At 41.5% G+C, this 20,725-nt stretch overlaps 1 protein-coding gene across 1 annotated transcript; it reads left to right on the forward strand.

Annotated features, from left to right (window-relative positions):
- Positions 1 to 215: 215 nt before the first annotated feature.
- On the forward strand, positions 216 to 15,821 carry LOC147918057 (guanylate-binding protein 7-like). Its single transcript, XM_087417952.1, is given in 8 exon segments — positions 216 to 257; positions 1,114 to 1,348; positions 1,847 to 2,107; positions 10,136 to 10,416; positions 12,755 to 12,967; positions 14,067 to 14,169; positions 14,506 to 14,693; positions 15,574 to 15,821. Coding segments are annotated over 8 exon segments (1,485 nt in total). The 3' UTR covers positions 15,736 to 15,821.
- Positions 15,822 to 20,725: the final 4,904 nt, after the last annotated feature.

Genomic DNA, 20,725 nt, shown 5'->3' on the forward strand with positions numbered 1-20,725 from the left:
TTCCCTCCCTTGTCCTACATAAGATGTATTATGATACCCAATCTTATAATTACCCCCACTTTCTGACAGCATCCAAAGCAGAACAAATCTCCATTTCCTTGAACCCTCTCCCTAAATCACCTAATACAAGCCCAGATCCTAGCAGAAGCCATTTCTAACACTCTGTCATTGAAATGACCCACAGCTCCCCAAGGTGTGTGTTCTCCCTCTTTACAATGAGTAATAAACCCAACTTTCCGACTATAGGTGTGCTCCTGGTGGTCTTTTGGCTGGATAGTATTGACAAATGAATGCCCCTCACCAGAGCTCACAATCTAGGGGCAGATTCTCTATCGGACACAATAATTTCTCCATTCACCTAACCTCTTCTGAACCTCCTTGTGCCTACTTCAAGAGTATAGTCCTTCAACAAAAGATCCTCTTTGTTCTTTGCTCTAGGCCTGAAGAGCAATGCTACTGCCATTCCCATTCCATCTCTCCTCTCATCTTCTTAAAACAGGAGAGGAAGAAAATCTAATTATGAAACTTGATTCTTAACAGAAGCTCTCCCTTTGTCAACACCGCCCTCCCCAAAGGAGTAATTCATGGTGTTCCTTTTTCTCTTAGCTGATTTTTCTTCCTCACTTTCAGTGTCACTTATTTTCCTCCTTCAGTCTGACCTCCCCTTTTCATTCTCAGTTCTCTGATCAAACTCATTTTACTGTTCAGGAATATAAAGTTCTTCAGCTTTCTTTTCCACCCGCAGCACACGTGATAAACACACCTACAAACCCTTTTGCACATCCTCTTTAGCTTTACCCTCTCTCCTGCACCTTCCAACATTGTTCTAACTACAATCCTCCCCTTGCCTAAACTCTGTGGCCCCATAGCTTGCCTTTGCTTCAAATCAATCTTTGCCCTATAACCTACTCCAACCCAGTCACACGTATCCAGTTAGAGCCCTGGCCCTAAATTGCATACCCAATCCCAGGCCTTACCCAGGCCAGTCTCTATCCCGCCGCCCTAACTGGCCCGTACCTCCACGGGCCCTGTCCGGTCCCGGAAGCCGCCTGTCCTCACAGTCAATCGGGCCGTGAGCCCAGACCTCATAGCTAATGCCCGGCCACCTTCCAGCACCCGCCTCCTCTTACTCTCGTCAGCCCGGCACCTTTCCCCGCCTCCTGCCCCGCCCCTCGCCCAGTGCCATCCAGTCCGCGATCCCGGCCGAGCCCTCAGCCAATCCGCGCTCTGAATCCAGACCCGCGGCAAGCCCCGCCCAGGCCCCGCCCCCTCGTCCGAATCCCGCCCCACCAGGCCCTCGACCCACGCGGACTCGAGCCCCGGGAGGCGCGGTTGTCGCGGGAGGGAGGTGAGTGGGGCGCGAGGCGGGCGCTCCGCAGCGGAGAGACGCGTACGGTCCGGCGAGCAGCGTCCGCGGAGCGCGGCCGGGAGGGAGGGAAGTCGGCTGGGGGCAGTACCTGGAGCCGCGCGCCGGGCGGGCTGGGAGAAGAGCCCGGGCCGGATTTCCTTCAGGACTCGGACTCGCCCTCGAGCCGATGCTCGAGCCAGGGCCTGGGCCCCTGACCCCCAGCCCTGGCGGGCCGCGGGGGTGGCTGCAGAGGGTCCGCGCTGGAATGACAGAGTTTCCTCTGGAGAGTATGTCACCTAGGTGACTGGCCTTCTAGTGTGGGACCCCAGGACCCGGGTCATCGTCTGCCCCTTTGCAGTATTGGCATTTTGAAAACTGTGTGGGAAGGTAACACCGACTCCAGTTCATCCATAACCTGGATTTTTAATTTAAAAAAGGGAAACAAAGGCTGTTAACTTTGCCACGTAAGTGAAGCTTAGTGGAATCCGTAGTTTTTAGATAAAAGAAACGCAGTGCCGTCAGCCTTTGGAGTGCGAGCCCCGCCGAGCACAGCAGTCATTCCTGCGTCCTGCCGGCTCCGCTGCTGCGCGAGGGAGAGTCGGGGCGGCTTGCTCACCCACAGCAGGCTGCAGGTCCGCCATTGGAAAGTTTCAGCTCACGTTGTGCTGAGAGCTGATTCCTGCACGCTTCGACCAGTCAGCCCTACTCCTTCCCTCTGGAGAAGTGTCTTGTACCTGTCCTCCCGGACGCAAAGCGCTTGTGAGTTGCTCATTTGGATGTAAGTCGAGAGTTCAAACTTCTTACAACTCATTTTGACTGCTTTGCTTACCTGTGAGCTCTGAATTCTGCCTGCATCAATTCACCAGACTTCTCAGCTTCAGGTCACCCCCAGATGTGCCACGCATCCCTTCTGTATCTTCATTTTAAACAGTCTACTCCGATGATAATAAATAGGCAGATTTTCTATTGATCATACATATTTGAATATGGAGTTTTTCTTCTGTATATTTGCTGTAATCACGTTTACTAGGTCACCCTGATTCACAATTGCCTAATTTTCTTCAGACAACATTGTTTTTAAGGAGAAACTAGAGAAATTAAAAAGTGAAAATATTGTTTAGAATTAAAAGCCATATACCTTTGGATTATCTCCAGCTTTTCAATGGCGTCCAAATTTAGTTAGTTAGTTTATTGGTGAATATACACCTGGAATGTTAATTGCTTTAGAAAAGTGCTGCTCAAAAAGTGTTTATTTGAAGTACAGAAGAAAAATAGCTTCAGAGGTTCTAAATCTGTATCTGTCAGCCTGCTGAGATTTCCTTGGAGCCATTTTTCCACTGATGCCCCCACAGTTCCTTCCACAATGAGTTTACCTAGTGAGAGAGTAATGAGTGAGAAGGAAAGAGAGCCTAGATCCTAGTGTTGAGGAATTCCGTCATTTCATGGCAGGGCGGGGGAGAGAGAGGAGGAAACTGTGGCATTATGGTACTTCAAGAGCCGAGGGAACGTGTATTTCTTGGTGGAGACAGGGCTTGTCCAACAGTATCTAAAGCTGCAGATTGCTCAAGGAAAATGAGAATTGCAAAATGTCCACTGGATTTAACAATGTGAAGGTCAAAATTGACTTGAGCAAGAGCTGCCTCTGTGGACTAAAGGGGATAAAAGTCAGATTGCCCCAGGTTGAGTATAGATTGAGGACAAGGAGACAGCTAATAAAATGATGCCTTTTTCAAAGTTTTGCTTTTGAGAGAAAGTAAGTGACAAGGAAAGTTTTGATTTGAAGAGGAGATGAGCAACAGGGAGGAGAAGGTAGAGTCAAGAATTTTATTTTTTGTGTATTTGTATTTTTGTTTTGTTTTTGTTGTTTTTTTAACTGGAAGAAACTTGAGCAAGCAAAGCTGACTACACAGGAGAAAAGGTAATAATGAGTGGAGCAAGGTCCCTGCAGAGGTGGGAGGAATGAGATCTGAGTGTGGGAGAGGGGATGATGCTTTTGTAGGAGGGCTGCTTCCTTTGTTGTAATGGGAACGAAGAAAAAGGGATATTTCAGGTTTGGTGTTTACCATGGGAGAGTTCCCATCTGATGGCTTCTGTTTTCTCTGTGATAGGAAGCAAGCTCATCTGCTTAAACTAAAGAGGGTTTTAGGTTACAATACTCATTGTGGACTATGAGAGAGAATATTGCCTGTCCTCTTAGGGTTTTCAACCGGTCCTGAGAATTATAGTGACATAAGACAGATTAACAGGAGAAAAGCACGCAAGTTTAATATAAATTCTGCACGACACAGAAGAGCTCATAAGGAAATGAAGACCCAAAGGAGTGGCCAAACCAAATGCTTTTATACCAGGTTGAACCAAGAGAGACAATTATGAAAAGGTAACTAAAATATATGAGGCGGCTAAAGGAAGATAGGGATTATTTTAACAAGGTCTGTTTGTACAGAATTCTCTCAGCTTCGACCCCTGACCCCTGTCTAAGAATGTTTCTTTCCTCCTGGTACAGGGAGGGCGTCTTTCACGTGGGAATTTCATCTCTCGTTTTCAGGAAGAAAGGGGGAGATCAGATCGCCCTTCTTGCTTCTGCTGTTTTTCAAGTGCCTTTAGTTCAAAATAGTCCTTAGGCCAGAGTGGCATATTTTGGGATGGCATATTCTGCCATCCTTCACCTATGAAATATAGTAGAAATGCTAGAGAGTATTGGGGGTCAGTTTGAGATTAATGACCATGAATTTGTGGTGAAACCAGTCCTATCCTGCATGACTTTCTCTGACAGTCCACAGCTTCATGGACCATAGGAAGCACAGACACTGTAGTTAAGTTCATCCAGAGCTAGAGTTTTACAGACAGATGAAAAGACAGACAAGGCGGGTTAGGGCATTGTCAAAAACGTTACGGAGGTGGTGGAACTGGTATCTAAACTGGAAAATAGAGGAAGGTGAGGGCTGATTGGGAAAAGGAGAGGCAGCCTCCTAGAGATCTTGATGATATTGAAGAACAGCAATAGTTGGAATAATTAAGTAAATTGAAAGGATAGATAGTTTCTGGTCAACGAGCAGACTGCTTCAGTTAATTACTTTGGAATTAGACCAGATTGAGGTAATGGCAAGGTGCAGTGTATGACTGTAGGAGAGAGTGACTAAGGTGGAATGGAGGAGAAGAGCAGTGGACGTGGGGATGTGTCAGTTGTTGGAAGGGTTATCTCTGAAGACATTAAAATCACCTGGGATGATCACAGTACTCTGAGTTGAGAAGAAAGCTGTATGCCTGATGACACAATCCTTAATGAATGACAGGGGGTTATCGACAGGTCAAGAGATAACATCAGTGAGGCAGATGAGAGGAGTAATAGTCTGGCCATGGTAAATGGACAGCAAGAAAGAGGTAGGTGGGGCATATAAGAACAAAAGCCAACACTGAGGGATATAGAAGTGGTATCTTCAGGGAACAATAAGGTTTGAGTTACAGCAAGGAGAACACTCTGAGAACATAAAGGTATAATGGAATTTGCTGATTATGGTGCAGTTGTTCCAAAAGACACTGGAAGGTTTGGACAGTGGAAGAGAAGTGAAGAGCTGGGTCAGTTGCCAGGTAGTACATTGCATTATGGAGGTAGTGTGCTGTAGAAGACAGGGGAGAAGATGTGCACTTTAGGCTTTGGAATTTCTAGATGAAAACAGGTGGATTTAGTGTCAACTCCCCAAGGAGAATGGCCTGGTGGCCAGAGGGCATGGCTCACCCAACCTGGGGTGAAATTTCCCAAGAGCTGCAGTCTAAGGTCGCCCATGACCAGCCAGTGACTTAGTACCCTCTGAGATGACCTTCAAACCAACGATCCGTTTATTCATCTGTTTTGGAAAATGGGGAAACTGAGGCTCAGCAAGAGTCAGTGACTTGTCCAAGGAGAGAAACATATTTTTAGTATTAAGGATAAGGATTAGAATCCAGGTATCCTGATGCCTAATCCTGTTTATTCCCCTAGTTTATCTCAAGAAGGAAGAAGAGGTTTCTCTTAGAAGAGGTTTCTCTCATTTGTCTACTTGCAAGAAAGCAGTTTGCTTATACTTTGCTTAAATAGCTAAGAAATTAGGCTGAACTTAAATAAATGGACATTTATTTGCCTAAAAAATATATATTGTCAAAAAATATATATTGTCAAAAATACATATTGATATATATATTTATAAATATATAAATCAAATAACTTCATGATACTGAATGAAGATTGTTCAATATAGTTCCTGGTGTTTGGTAATACCTTTCCTTAAAACTATTTTTACTGCCTAACCAGCTTAATATTTGATTCCTGAACAGGACAGTTAATGATATAACAAGAGGCATGTCTTGATTTAAGAAAACCTGGGCTTTGACTTGAAAGACATAAAACCATAAGGGGTAATTATTTACTTTACAAAAGAAATCAATATTTCATAAAAGCACTCTTATAAACAGTCCACTTAAATCATTCATTTATAATGAGTTTATGTATTCATTCAGTCATTTAACACTTCTATTTATCAAGTGTCTAATATGCGCCAGAGAACACAGTGGTGAACTAAACGCACCAGGCCCCTGCTCGTGGAACTTACATTATAAATTATCGAATGAACGAATGAGTGGCCAGCCAAACAAACAAACAAAAAAGTGCTTTGGAGAGAATTAAAATAGGCTGATGAGATGTAGAATGGCTAAGAGGCTGTCATTTAAGCTGAGGTTTTATTGACAAGGTCAGGATTTTATATTTCACTTTTTCAGAAACATCCAGTATATTCCTTTTCATATCCAGTACTTTCTGAAACCTTAATATTTTGGTGACTTAAAGAGATTCATAGCTAGCTTCAATGGTCCCTTTGAATCCATAGAGTATGTCTCTTTTTCTAGAGTTTGATTATTAGAGATAGAGGAAATGCGATCCATGGATAGAATATTCTCAGAGTAAAACCTTATGAGAAGTTTCTGTTTGCCTGAATCTTTTTTGAAAGCTGAGTTTTCTTCCACTTCTAAGTGGCGGTACATGCTATGTACAAGCAATACGTTCTCTTGCTTTGATCTCCCTCCATTTACTCATGATTGATGATTTCCTTACAGGTAGAGAAGTGATTCAGAATGCATGCCTATTATGTAACTAGAATCTATTGAAATGGCTTCCTAGCTATCTATGGAATTGTTGAGGGAAGTAGCATTTGAGAAAATAACCTAAGATTCATTCATATATTCTTTATATTTATCAAGGGTGTAGGGCTGGAAGACAAATCCTCTACCCACTGGGTCCTTCTGGCTAGGGTACGAATTAAATTGACATGAGAAAGAATAACAGGAGAAAATCAAACAAAGTTTTATATAACAGGAGAGACCCAGGAAAAACTGAGTAGCTCGCCAAAATGGTGGAGGCTTTATCTTAAATACCATCTTCAGCTAGAGACAAAGGAGGATGTTGGGCTGGGGGGAGTCAGCTATGGGAGATTACCAGAAAAGCACAGTCAAGAAGAGTAAGGTTGTTATGCAGATTTAAGTCCTGCCTTCCACGTTGATAAGAGTTTTTAGAGATAAGGTCATCCCCCCTTCTTCCTGGTACAAAGAAGGAGATACTTTTATAAACGGAGATTTCCCTTACAAACGTAAATGTCTCTTACAGAGAATAACTTCTACTTTTACTTGGTTTTCAGAGCTTTTCCTATGTCTGCTTGTATTAAAAGTAACCAGCCCAAAATAATCTTCACGCCAGAGACACATTTTGGGGTGGCCAATTCTGATGCCCCACAAGGGCTTACTCTAATCCTTTTCAAATAATTTTCTAAATAATCTGTTTCTAACAACTTCCAATTTGCTGTTACAAATTGTGCTTTTACTAGTGACTGTTATCCAGACGATTCTAAAATTTGAGTAGTTCTTAGATTGAAATATTCTGAATTTTATAGCTGCAAGAAATGGAACTTTTACTTACTGTAGCTTAATGCTATTGACTAAATAGAACCTTATTTTTTAAATTTGCAATATCCTTACAGAGCTCTAGTTTAAAATGACATGCATAAATTTATATAAGATAAGGAGTATTCTATTAGAATGATTAGAATGATTCTAGTGATGAGATTACATCATAGAAAACTCAGCTATCAAAAATTTGTGTATATATTTTATATACACAAAAAATTGTGTATATATATTGTGTATATAGCTTCTGATCTATCAGCTAGCTACAGTGTCTGATAGTGATATAAGTATCACAGGTTTACTCCCTTTAAAAATTTTTCTTTTATCCTGTAGCATGTTTTTGGCCCAGAGGAGACTCTGCTCCCTTGGCAGTAGAACTAAATTCCTGAAGACAATTTATTCTTCAAAAATCCTCGGACTCTCTACTTCTGCTGTAGGTATTGCTTAATCCCTTACAGATTAAATATTGTACATATTCTTCGATATGTCAAAAAAAGATGCAATTTATCAGATACTTTATAAGTATTTTATTGGAGGGAATATTTCTGTTTTATAAGCTGAAGTCATCTCTTTCATTGGCCAGATCTGACATTCGCTGAGCAACTGCTTGCCTGTCTCTTTATCAGGCGTACTGCTGGGCATTGTGTATTCATTATCTCATTTTATCTTTACAAATCTCTTCAAGTTATGAATTGTTATCTTCCTGTTTTACGAAGGAGAAAGTGGAAGCTTAGATAGGTTTAGTAACTTGCCCAAGGTGACACAGCTTGTAAGTGGCATAACCAAAATAGTACACTCACCCCTGTCTAGTTCTGGCATGGCTGGCTCTGTCTACTCAAGAAAAGATATTGCAGTGGCTATAAGTGCAGGCCCCGTGACTTCCAGTTTATAGGAAAGACGGCAGATTGAGGGCCAGGTTATGTGACGTGGAAAAACAAACAAATTCAGAATGTGGGTCATAACCACAGGATAGGTAACTGACCCAGTTTCTTCAACAAATCAGTGGCATGGGGAAAACGTGGGAGGGGGTGTTTCAGAGGGCTGCTCCAGGATGAAAAGAAACCTAAGAACCACAACCACCAGCACGATGTGTGGACCTTGTTGAGGGACTTGATCCAATCAATCAACGTGTAAAAAGATGTTTTTAAAGACGACCAGAGAAATACGAATGTGGATTGGGTATTAGATGATACCAAAGAATTATTGTTAATTAATGTGATAATGACATGGAAGTTACATAATACTTTTTAGAGCTATCTGCCAAGTATATAGGGGTAAAATGACTTAAGGTCTCGGATTTGCTTTAAAACTACTCAGCAATAAAAAGATAAAAAGTAAAAGGGAAGAGATTACGCAAAAGAGGCAAAATCTTGATAATTATGAATCTGGGTAACGTGTACATGAGTGTTTTATATTATGTTGAATCATCTGAAATTGTCCTTTTTGTAGATCAAATAAATGGGTGAATATTGGCAGTTTCAAATTGTTCAACCTAATTCTAGTCTCTCAACTTTTATGTAGGTTTGAAATTTTCATAAAAACCATCATCAATTTCTTCCTTTATACGTAGATACTATGATTTCTACCCCTTAAATGTCTTGAGTTGTATCTCCTCGTTCAGGCTACTACCTGTGTTCAGGCCCTCCTCCAGACAGAGAAGTTGGTTGAAACCAAGGAAGTGGGCGCAATCACCTAGGGTGATCACATAAGGCCATGGTACTAAATTAAGGCTGCTTGTGTGCAGATTTATTATCTGCAGAGCTCTGTTAGAATGTACATGCCCAGGACCCATCCTAAGAGAAATCTGATTAGATAAGTTTGGAGTGTATTTTGAAAAATCTTTCCGGGTAATTCTGATGTACATCCCAGGTAAAAACTACTGTGGTGTGTTATTCAAATCTGCAGATTATTTGGGATAGCATTCAACCCTTTCCGTCTTTAACAACCACATCAGAAAAGTCCCTACTTTGCTGTTTATCAGAGCCTTTGCAGTTAAATAGTCACATAGATAAATAAGTATTCTTCCTGCTGTTAGGCAAATGATAAAAGCAGACTGATCAGTGGTATCAAGAGTAGTGGTGATAAGTTTAAATCAAGAAAGACTTAATAGAACCAGCCAGACTACTTACTGTCAACCTGTTTTTTCACTAGAAAGTTATTCTCATCCACAACATCATTAATATTGAAACTTACCATAAAAGTTACCTCTGAGGAAGGAAATATAATGGGGGATGGGCTGCACTTTATCTGCTTTTGTTTACAAAAGCATTTGCTTTGTTTACAAAAAACATTTTTATTGCTTCTGTAATTTTAAATAAATAATATTTTAAATGTTAAGGAAAAAAATTACTGCTATATAGCAAGAAAAGAAACAAGAGGGACCCAGGATGAGAATCACTACCTGTCCCCTATTTTAGCACCTAGATCTTAAAGGCTTAGAAACTGGGAGATAAAATTTATATTATCCTCTGGTGCCAGAAAGCCAGAGAATGAATTAATAGATAGATGAGAGAGAGCCAGACAGAGAGAGATGGAAGGAAGGAAGGGAGGGAGGAAGCAAGGAAAGAAGGAAGGAGTAATTGTTGATGAGTGGTCTCATGGAGCACCAACTCCTGCTACCTAACAATGTCACCGTTTGTTAGTCTAGTCTTCATTTAAAGTTTAGTCATTCAGATTACAGTTTGTAGCCCATTGGTTTTCTACTCTTCTTCCATTAATCTGTTGTCTGCATATCCTCAAAATAGCCTTCCATTTCCATTTCAATAAAATTTTTGTGATTTTTAGAATGCTGATGTCTAAGGCTTGTAAAACAGTGAGTGAGAACTTTCTCTCTATTCCCTAATATCGTGTGTTATTCAGGGCTAGGGACTCTGGTGGTGACCTACGTAAAGGCCATCAACAGTGGAACAGTTCCTTGTCTGGAAAATGCAGTGATCACTCTGGTCCAGCGTGAGAACTCAGCAGCCTTACAGAAGGCAGCCGACCACTACAGTGAGCAGATGACCCAGCAAGTGAGGTTGCCCACAGACACGCTCTAGGAGCTGCTAGATGTGCATGCAGCCTGTGAGGGGGAAGCCATTGCAATCTTCTTGAAGCACTCCTTCAAGGATGACAAGCAGGAGGTCCAGAAGAAGCTCCTGGTAATGTGCCTTAGCAGATGTCCTTCCTGATTCCTGTTCTTCCAGGATGATTCTAGACTCCCCCTTTTCACTCCATGATTCATTGCTCCTCACCATACAAGAAGCTCAGATTCTTGTGAGTGACAGGGCTCTTAAGGCTACAGTCCATCCTTTTTCTAAAAGATTGGTTAGTTATTTTCTAATATGGAAAATCAAACTACCATGTGCTTTTTGTTTGTTTGTTATGCCATAAGTGCATTTCCACTCCTAGTGACCCTGTGTACCACAGGTCAGAACCCTGCCCAGTCTTCCTGTGCCGTGCTCCCATGTTCCAGGCTACATCAGACAATGCTCCACTGCTATTCATTGGGTTTTGATGACCAATTTTTTTTTGGATGTGGGTGGCCAGGTCCTTCTTTGTAGTCTACCTTAGGGCAAGCAGTGCAAGCAACAACACACACGTTAGCTCACAGTTCTTCAGGTCATATCCCAGCACAAGGTGTATGGGTGCTCTGCTCAGTGTACCACAAGCTGAAAACAAGGTTCAGATGGGCTTATATTATCATATGGAGGCTCTGGGGAGCACTCTCTTCACCTTCAAGCCAGCAATGGCGTGTTGTATCCTTCTCTTGTTTCTAATCGCTCTGACTACCTTCTCTGCCACCAACTGGAGAATATTGCTTTAAAGGGCTCATGTGATTAGGTCATGCCCACCTGGGTAATCTCCATTTCTTAAAGACACCCTGTGCCATATAACATAATCTAATCATGGGATTAATATTCATGGTATTCACAGACCCAGGGACTATGTGGAGTGTGGACATCAGGGGAGAGAACTCTTGAAGGACATCATAACTCTACTCACCATAGGCACCTTCACCAAAAGTTTGTCTTTGAGTCTGTTTTTGACCATCATACAAGTTACAAAAATCTCTCCATTTGTGTGAAAGAAAGCCAACTGGCTTGTAATTTACAAGTACAGCAAAAAAATTCTGCTTTTATATTTTTGCACACTCACCTCACTAGAAAAAATTCATGAAAGATTCAAAACTCTGTTGAAAGACCACTTAATTCATTAGTGGCAGGTGATTTGCTCTGTTGTTAGTGTGGTGGAGTCAATTCTGATTCCTAGCAACCTTATGTACAGCGGAGCAGAACTCTGCCTGTTTTTTTGCACCATCCTCTCACCTTCCAGCACTATATCAGACAATGCTCCGCTGCTATTCATAGGGTTTTCATGGCTAATTTCTTCAGAAGTGGTGGCCAGGTCCTTCTTCCTAGTCTGTCTAGTCTGGATGTTCCACTGAATCCTGTCCACCCCGGGTGACCCTGCTGGTATTTGAAATACCATTGGCATAGCTTTCAGCGTCATAGCAACACACAACCGCTGCAGCATGACAACCAACATATGTGTGCTGTGTTTCCCTGACTGGGAAACGAACCCAGGCCACAGCAGTGAGAACCCCGAACCTTAACCACAGACAACCAGGGCTGGCTTGGTGATTTGCTATGTATATATCTTTATCCATAGCAACCAAAGTTTGCAGAGCAAAGTCAACTTCTAGTCATATTGAACTTTCCATTGCTCATTGTCGATAGATGGATCACTGTTAATCCTACTACTATTAGAGTAACCATGGATAATATTGTATTTCATATTTGAAAGGTGTTAAGAGAGTAGTTCTTAAAAGTTCTCATCAGAAGAAAAAACATTTTTTGTAACAATGTAAGGAAACATGTTAACCAGACTTATTATGGTGATCCTTTGGCAGTAAATACAAATATCAAATCAGTATGTTGTACACCTGAAACTGATCTAATGTTATAAGTCAATTATACCTCAATTAAAAAAGTGAAAAGTGGGGCCAGCCCAGTAGTGTAGTGGTTAAGATCGCGTTCTCTGCTTTGGCGGCCCAGGATTCGCAGATTTTGATCCTGGACGCGGACCTAAGCACCACTTATCAAGCCATGCTGTGGCAGGCATCCCATGTATAAAGTAGAGGAAGATGGGCATGGATGTTAGCCCAAGGCCAATCTTCCTCAGCAAAAAGAGGAGGATTGGCAACAGATATTAGCTCAGGGCTAATCTTCCTCACCAAAAAAAAAAAAGTGAAAAGGAACCATGGAGTTACTGTCTAGCAACCAATAGCCTGAGCCCAGTGGAATTAAGGGACTTTCCACAGGTCACATAGAGAGTTGGTCTGAACTAGGACTAAAACAAGCCTCCTGACTTCCAGTCTATTATTCTGGGTCCTAGTACTCCCTGATGATATCAGACTGTTTCTTCTAAGAGGATCACAGTTGGACTTTCCCTTCTAACAGCTTCTTTCTATTGGATTTCTCCATATTTCCCTGGCAGGGTACCATAGAGTAAAAGAAGAAGGATTTCTTGCTGCAGAATGAAGAGGCATCTGTCAAATATTGCCAAGCTGAGCTTAGGCAGTTTTCAAAGCCCCTGCTGGAAAATATTTCCAGAGGAACTTTCTGTGTGCCTGGAGGACACAGTCTCTACTTAAAAGCAAGGAAGAAGGTTGAACGGGACTATGAGCTGGTGCCCAGGAAAGGAGTCAAGGTGAGAAATAAGGGGAGTGGGGACAAACAGCAGAGGGAGTCAGAGGGTCTTTGGTGGTTCTTTTGAAAATCTCAGACCACAGCACCATTTGTGGAGAGAAAGTAGAGCATGGCAATATCTCTACATTTTTAGCTTTTATCTCCACAATTACTTAGAATCTCTTAAATGAACCAGAAATATTTCTTCCCAAAGATAGAATTTATTATAGAACTCCAGATGAAATATAACATTTCTGTCATTTAGCAGATAACGTAATCGTTTTTGTGCTCAGGATAGGGGATACGTAATTAAAGAAACAATGTTGTTCTCCAGAAGCTTTTGATCTTAGCTGAGAAGCACAAATAGTCAATTGGATATGGTGAGATAATGGTTATCATACAGGTATGCACTGAAGATGATGGTGATGATGGTGATTGTAATGCTGACGGCTGACGTATACAGAGCATTCACTTCCTAAATTAAGTGTATTGTTAGATCCGGTGTGGGGATTATCAATTTAATTCTCAGAATAATATTAATTAGGTACTACTGTCTTACCCATTATAAAATTCAGATATATGATGCTCTGAGAAGTAAATAAGTTGCCTGAGAACACACAGCCATCAAATGGTAGAGCTGGTAGGGCAGCTCTATGTACTTGGCAGCCATTCAAAACTCAGAAGAAAGTTTAGAAAAGCTTCCTGGAAGAGCAGGTAGGAGTTACAAGTTGAAGTATCAATAAATGATATTCTAGTCAAGAAAGGGTAGATGGGCATCTAGTCAGGAGAAAAAGAATGTGCATATCTTGCAAACGATGGAGGATATGTGTCGATAGAACTGCACTTAAATGTGGTTGTCTGTAACCTGGGGTGGTGGCAGGTGGCCTCATTAGGAGAGGCAGCTAGAGAGCTAGGAAAGAGGCTGCTGTAGAGAGTTTTCATAACTCACTAAAAAGCTTGGACTTAGTTTAGGCCACTAAAGAAAAGGAACCACTGTGGGATCCTAAGAAGGGTAAAGAACTTACAGGGTTTGATTTGTGATTTTATTGAACAATAATTTCCCCAGCAAGAGACAAGATCTTTGTTGCCTGACAAGTCTTCACTCCCTGTTGTTTCCTCAGGCGAATGAGGTCCTCCAGAGCTTCCTGCAGTCACTGGCAGCAATAGAGGAATCCATCCTGCAGGCAGACAGAGCCCTCACTGAGGCAGAGAAGGTCATGGCAGGTACAGGTTTAGGGCTTGGCTCACAGCGGGGTGGGTAGGTTCCTCCAGTGCCCTCTGACAGGTGTGAGAGCAAAACCCTCCTGAAACAAGGAGGTTCCTCTCCTCTGCAACGCACCCTCTGCTATATCTGAAAATCACCAAGGGAGTTTGGGTCGCTCCTACAGCCAATCAGTGCCTTTCCATCACATTCTGAAATGTGCGTTTCCTGGTGTGGCTCCTAGGAGAATTCAGAGATTCCACCCTGCCATTTTAAAGTAATTTTAGTTTCTGAGCTCAGGTGGGTACAGCTCGGCATAACTGTTATTTGCTTCCCTTTGTAAAACCGTTGTGGAACAGCTGAGCGTGCCAAGAATCAGGCAGCTGGGAAGGAACTAGAGCAGCTAAGACAGGAACTGAGGAAACGGCAGCAAAAAATGGACGATCAAAAGAGAATCTTCAAAGAATGTATAGCCCAACAGAAAGAGAAGGAGAAGGAAAGAGAAAAGCATCAGAGACAGCGGGAAGTGACGCGGAACAAGTGGAAGGTAAGTCTGCACAGAGCCTGGGCAGTGCCTGATGGAGAAACCCTAGTTCCTCAGGAAGGAAAGAGCAAAGATTTTAACCAAAGTCATGATCCTGGGGGGAAATCCAAAAAGCATATGATTCACTGAAATTTCAGATAAATTTGGATTATGCTGAAGCTCTAAATTGAAAAAACTCCAACACCTTCTGTAGCATTAGAGTTTGGGAGGTACAAATAACGTGCCCCAGGCTCCCAGACTGCTGTTTGTGTGATAAGGTCTCATTGTGTCCCCAAGTGAATAGGACCTTAGTCCTCTAGTCCTTAGCATGCTTGATACAATCATCAAAGAGACCTGAAATAGATCCATATGGTCTTGAGAGTATCATATTGTGCCTGATAGGAAAGATGGGATGCTGAAAGCTCTAAAACTGGATGCACTTGCTTCCAGGTCTGCTGGACTCATTGTGTACATCCAGAGTAAAATGCATTCTTTGTCCCAACATTGAGCTTGATAACCAGTGTTCTATAGAGAGTCAGCAATTTCCATCGTTAGAAATGTGTGGTCACGCTACCTCGGTGGAACTGAGAATTCATTAGAATTAAACCTATATTACACCTCAAAGTTCATCTTTAGAGCTGGAACACATTACTAGAAGAGTTGTCAGGCGTGACGTAGGCCCAACTCCTTTCCTCCTCCAGTGAGGTGTTGCTGAGGGATCATAGGAAGGTGTAAACCGTGGGTACTCCCACTATTCAGCTCCAAACATGTGGAAATATTGGACAGACTCATCAAAGAGCATCTAAGGAGATAGAGAAATAGACACACGTGCTTAGCTGCTGAGGTTGTTAAATACAAAGCCCTGATAATTGTGGATTTCCAAAGGAGACTCTTCTTTTTACAGGACCAAAGTGAAGGATTTAAAAAGAAATCTCAGTTCAATAGCAACGGAAGTCAACCAAAAAAAGAGAATGGAAATGGTAGAAACAATCGCTCTTTAGTGCTTTTAGTGATCCTTCCTATAACTGTGATGTGTATGGTATACCTGAGACTTCTTGCATTATGACTGTAATGATGAAATTTCTCCCCTAAATATGCTGAAAATCCCTGTAAGTGCAGTATAAAAGGCTTCTTATGATTCCACAAGCTGGACATATTCTCTTGACTCTGGGTATTTGCACACAGGACACAAACTTCTTTAACCATCCCAGCTCCTCACCCTGGACCCTTGATTCGCTCACCTCCATTCCTCCTTACGGTCTCCTATTTCCTGACTTTCTGAGATTGGATGAGGTGTCCCTCCTCTGTCCCGCCAGTGTGCCATGTTGTCCCTCCTACCATAGCACTTTTTATATAATTGTAAAATTGAAATGACCAGTTACAGCTGTCTCCCCTACAGCCTCACGATCTCAACTACTTGATCTTCGTCGTCTTATCTTTAGCATCTACCACCAAGTCCACCACTTAAACAACAGATGTTCAAAAAATGTGGTTGATTATACATGAGCTACCATCCTAGAGGACCATAAATTACCATGTCCTCATGATATTAACTGTTCTCTAGGTTCTCATAATAAAGGAGTCAGTCATAGGAACTAGTGCAGAAGGGACTCATTGAGGCAGAAAGGACATGCATGCTCACCTAAACCTGCTGCCCTGTTCTCTCTGGGGGCTAGACACTCCATGTGCTCTGGTTCCTCAAGCTTTTCTCCCGTGACAGTTACCCAGCAAGGAAGTGAACATCTTTGGCTTACAGCAAAATTGTGATATTTAAAATAGTGAAAAAAGAGCCATTATCTTGCAGACCTTTCATTTCCACCATAATTCGTCTATTCATTCAAGGAGCTTCTGCAAATAAAACTATGCTTTTGATATGAGGGCCAATTTCTCATTGAACATCATACCCACAGGCTGATAGAGTGATGAAATCTATAGGCACAGCTCTGCCTCCTTGGGGACTGTGAGTTCATTCTCAGTTGTCTTACGTTTTTCCCAGCCAAAGCCACGGGAACGGGAATGAGATGTCCTGCCGCTGACCCAGTTCCCAAAGACCCTGTGGTGTCACCAGAGGAGTGCTCTGAATACTGTATGTCTGGATGGTCTACTAAAGGGGATGAGGGGGCAATGATGAGTACTGGTACTCCATCAAATCTCCCCAACACACGTGACCAGGCATGCAAAAAAGAAACAGTGAACACGAGACTGTTGACATGAAATAATCATAGTTTAGACCAAAAAAAGGGACCAGGGTGAGTAAAGGACAATAAAAGCAGAGTAAAACTCACTTTGAAGTTCCCTTATAAGTTGTCATCTGTTGGAATAAAGTTTGTAGACATCTCACGATAAGGTTCCAGGAAAAAGTCTCCTTCAATCCTTGAAAATTGATAAATAATTATTAAATTATAAGAATCAAAGATTTATACAAGTCTTTTTTCAATAATTCTGTAGGAAGGCAGTTTCACAACCATTCTTTCATGTAGTATTTGATACAGTAAGAAGTGAGCTGCTTTGGTCATCTCTGCACCCCTTTCTCCACTCCCTTAGATTTGTCTATAGCGTCTCTCATGAGTGTTACTCTCTCACCTGTTAGCTTAGTATTGTATAGTCCTCACAGAATTTATTTATGTAGGAAACGCTTCAGTGTACAGAGAGGATGGGATGCAGGAACTTGTTAGAAATGCAAAGAAAAATATAGAAGAGTTCTCTCCAAGAACACAGGACATAGGTTAAGGAAGCAAGAAGACTGACAAGACAGTGTCAGGTGGTCTCCTCTGGCCTCTGCAGACTCAGGTTAAATTCTGCCAGTTATGTGTACATTGACTATAACAAAGAGCAAGAACGTTGAAACAACCAGTCTGCAGTCTGCAGATGTCCTTCTCTGTGAGGCAAGGCTCACTCCATGGTGGATGCAGGAGCTTCTGTGGCAGGTTCTCTGACCCTGAAGTTATATCAAGGACTGGGTCCTCTCTGAAGTGGGGAGAAGCAGGGCAACAGGTGCAAGCCCTGGAACACGCACAGCTGGCAGGGGCAGGTGACCTGGCCTGCCATACAGTATGTCTTGTTCATACCAGGACGCTGGGATTCTCGTAACCCATCCCATACTTTTGTTTGTTTGTTTTTGTGAAGAAGATCAGACCTAAGCTAACATCCATGCCAAACTCCCTCTTTTTCTTTTTCTTTTTTGTTTTTGTGCCGAGGAAGACTGGCCCTGGGCTAACATCCGTGCCCATCTTCCTCCACTTTATATGGGACGCCGCCACAGCGTGGCCTGACAAGCGGTGCATCAGTGTGCGCCCGGGATCCGAACCCAGGCCACCAACAGCAGAGCGCACGCACTTAACCACTACGCCACGGGGCCGGCCCCCCATCCCATATTTCAAACCCCACTCACTCCATTATTCCTACTGACTCTCATGCCAATTAACAAACTCTTTGTTGTAAATTCAGAAAAGAATGCTTCCTGTATTAAATTACCAATTCTTCAGGTGATTATTCTAGTTTAGGGCAATTCACACACTCTTTAAACACCCCATGGATGTATATTGGACTCAGCATCTAAACAAACACAGCACACTGTTTATTCTGAAATATTTTAAAGATAATTACAACATCCATAAATTAATTTTCTCCAGTTCCAACCTCTATTGTCCTAAGTTTTGTCTGCTTATTTGCTTATCAGGATAAATACCATTTTATTGCACCCTGCAACTTATTAGTTGCCCCTGGTTTCTGTCCATACAAAGAGGACTAGTAAAATCCCTTTGCAGCCACCTTTCCTATCTGACCTACCTTAATATAATAACTCATCTGTGCACAAATGAACACCAACATGTGACAGACTTTGTATATCATCATTAATTACTAAATACCTGTCCAACAAATGAATGACCATGAACTGCCAATACCCAATGCCCAACAGAAAATGTACCTTGAAATAAACGATTTTTGATTATGAAAAGAGAAAGTATTTTATTGTTGGGTATTTGTTTTTCAATGATTTTAAAATAATCCACATTCATTAAAAAAGTTCACTATTCACAGAAAAGTATAAAAATAAAAAGTAAACTACAATCCTATTAATGAGGTAGAAATGCGGTTAATATTGGAGTATATAATGTTCAAGCTTCCTATCTATTTATTATGGATTTCTCCGTGTTTTCATAAATAGAGTAATTTTGTACCTATAATTAACTGAATTATCCTCAACCAACATGCCCAAATTTATCAGCAGACGATGACTTTGTTCATCTGGAATGAGGTTTCAAGTATAGGCAGGAAATTCATTCCTTAAACTTAGTGGTGAATTAAGTGTTATCAACAGAGAAAGTCCTCTCCGTAAAAATGTAAAAAATAGAAAAAACCACAAGAATTTTGTTATATTATTGAATAAGCAGAAACTAGTACATGCATACAGGTAGACTTGGGAAGTGAGGTAGCCATTGTTTGGTTAATTGCCCTCATCTGAAAGAATAATCAAACTTCTCTCATCTCCCTGAGAGGAAATGGTTACAGCCAAGATAGATCCCAGTTTAAGCTCCCAAGGTGTCAGGGAGCCTGGAGCTCTGGCTTTCTGGGTGTTCACATTCCAAAATGGATGGAGCCCAGACACTTGGAGACATCTCTGGGGTATAAAGGTGCCACTGCCTTTCTGTGGCCCCTGGAGAGTTTTATCGACGTTCAAAATTTAGAGAAAGGACTCTGGCCCACTTGTCTCCAAAGAAATACTCTAAAAAGGAGACGGGGAAATGGGCTTACTTCAACGTAAAGAATTCACCTTTATTTACCCTTACATTTTACACAAATCACGGAAAGATTCAACTACCCTTGTAATCATTTTTTGGTTCCCTGATATAAACAATTAACTTTATTGATCAGAATAATAAGCAGCTGATTTCTTAGCATTAATCCTCTTCCTGCCGTATTTTCACTTTCAATCTCACTTATATTTAGCATAAATAGCTTTCAGATTTAGTCCTGAAATTGACATCAGTACTTTACATTCATGAAGAAAGGTGGGGGTGACATTTAGACATTATCGTTTACAAAATATTAATCAGACAGACAGAGAAAGTTAGGAGAATCCAGGGGGGAGATAGGCAGAATTGGCGCATTCTTGCCCAATTTCTCTCAGATTAAAGTTAAATATAGCCTTGAACTCTATAGACACACTGACCTGTCATTTTAGTCTCTGACTGTATTTTCTTGAAAGCTTTGGTAAGAATCTTAATTTCATCAGGCTTAAATTGTTCAGTGATTGTGCAAAAGAGTCCAAATTCTGTTAAATGACTGTGACACAGAAGCATCAGCAGTTCAGGGGATGTTTTAGTTTTCTGTGTTTTTGAGACAAAGCGCTGATATTTATAGGCCTCATCTGACCCTTCTGTGAGTGTAAGGGCTTCTCTCAAAGGTGTTTTATGAATTTGTAATTAATATATGACATAGGAACAGGAAAATGCTCAGCTCAAAAGTGTACAGTAGATGAAATATCACAAACCAAACATAGGCCCGTAATTACTACCCAGGTTAAGACTAAAAAAAAACACTCCCAATACCCCAGAAACTTTGTTGTATCCCCTTCTCATTAATAACCCGTCCGTCCAATTCAAAAATAATTACTATCTGACTTTTAACCTCATAGATTAGATTTGCTTTACATCAAAACCTTAAATAAATGGAATTAAACAATACGTATTCTATTGAGTCTGTTTCCTTTCACTCTACATTGTGACTGGGAATTTCATCGATGTTGTGGGATATAAGCGTAATTTGGTCATTTTCACTGTTATAAGTCTTTCCTTTATACAAATATGTCACAATTTATTTATCCATTTACTGTTGATGGACATCTGGGTTATTTTCAGTGTTGAAGTATAATAAGTATTGCTGATGCGATCATTCTCTGTTCTCTTTGTTGTGCATGTGCATACATTTCTGGTAATAATATGTTTGGGAATGAAATGACCAAGTCATGGAGTACGTATATTAAACTTTAGTACATACTGCCCAACAGTTTTCCAAAGTGGTTGACTCCATTATCTGTTGCTGCCTAACGAACA

The sequence above is a fragment of the Ceratotherium simum genome, chromosome 2, assembly GCF_057802395.1.
Source record: "Ceratotherium simum simum isolate JZ-2026a chromosome 2, ASM5780239v1, whole genome shotgun sequence".
In the NCBI taxonomy this organism is placed as follows: Eukaryota; Metazoa; Chordata; class Mammalia; order Perissodactyla; family Rhinocerotidae; genus Ceratotherium; species Ceratotherium simum.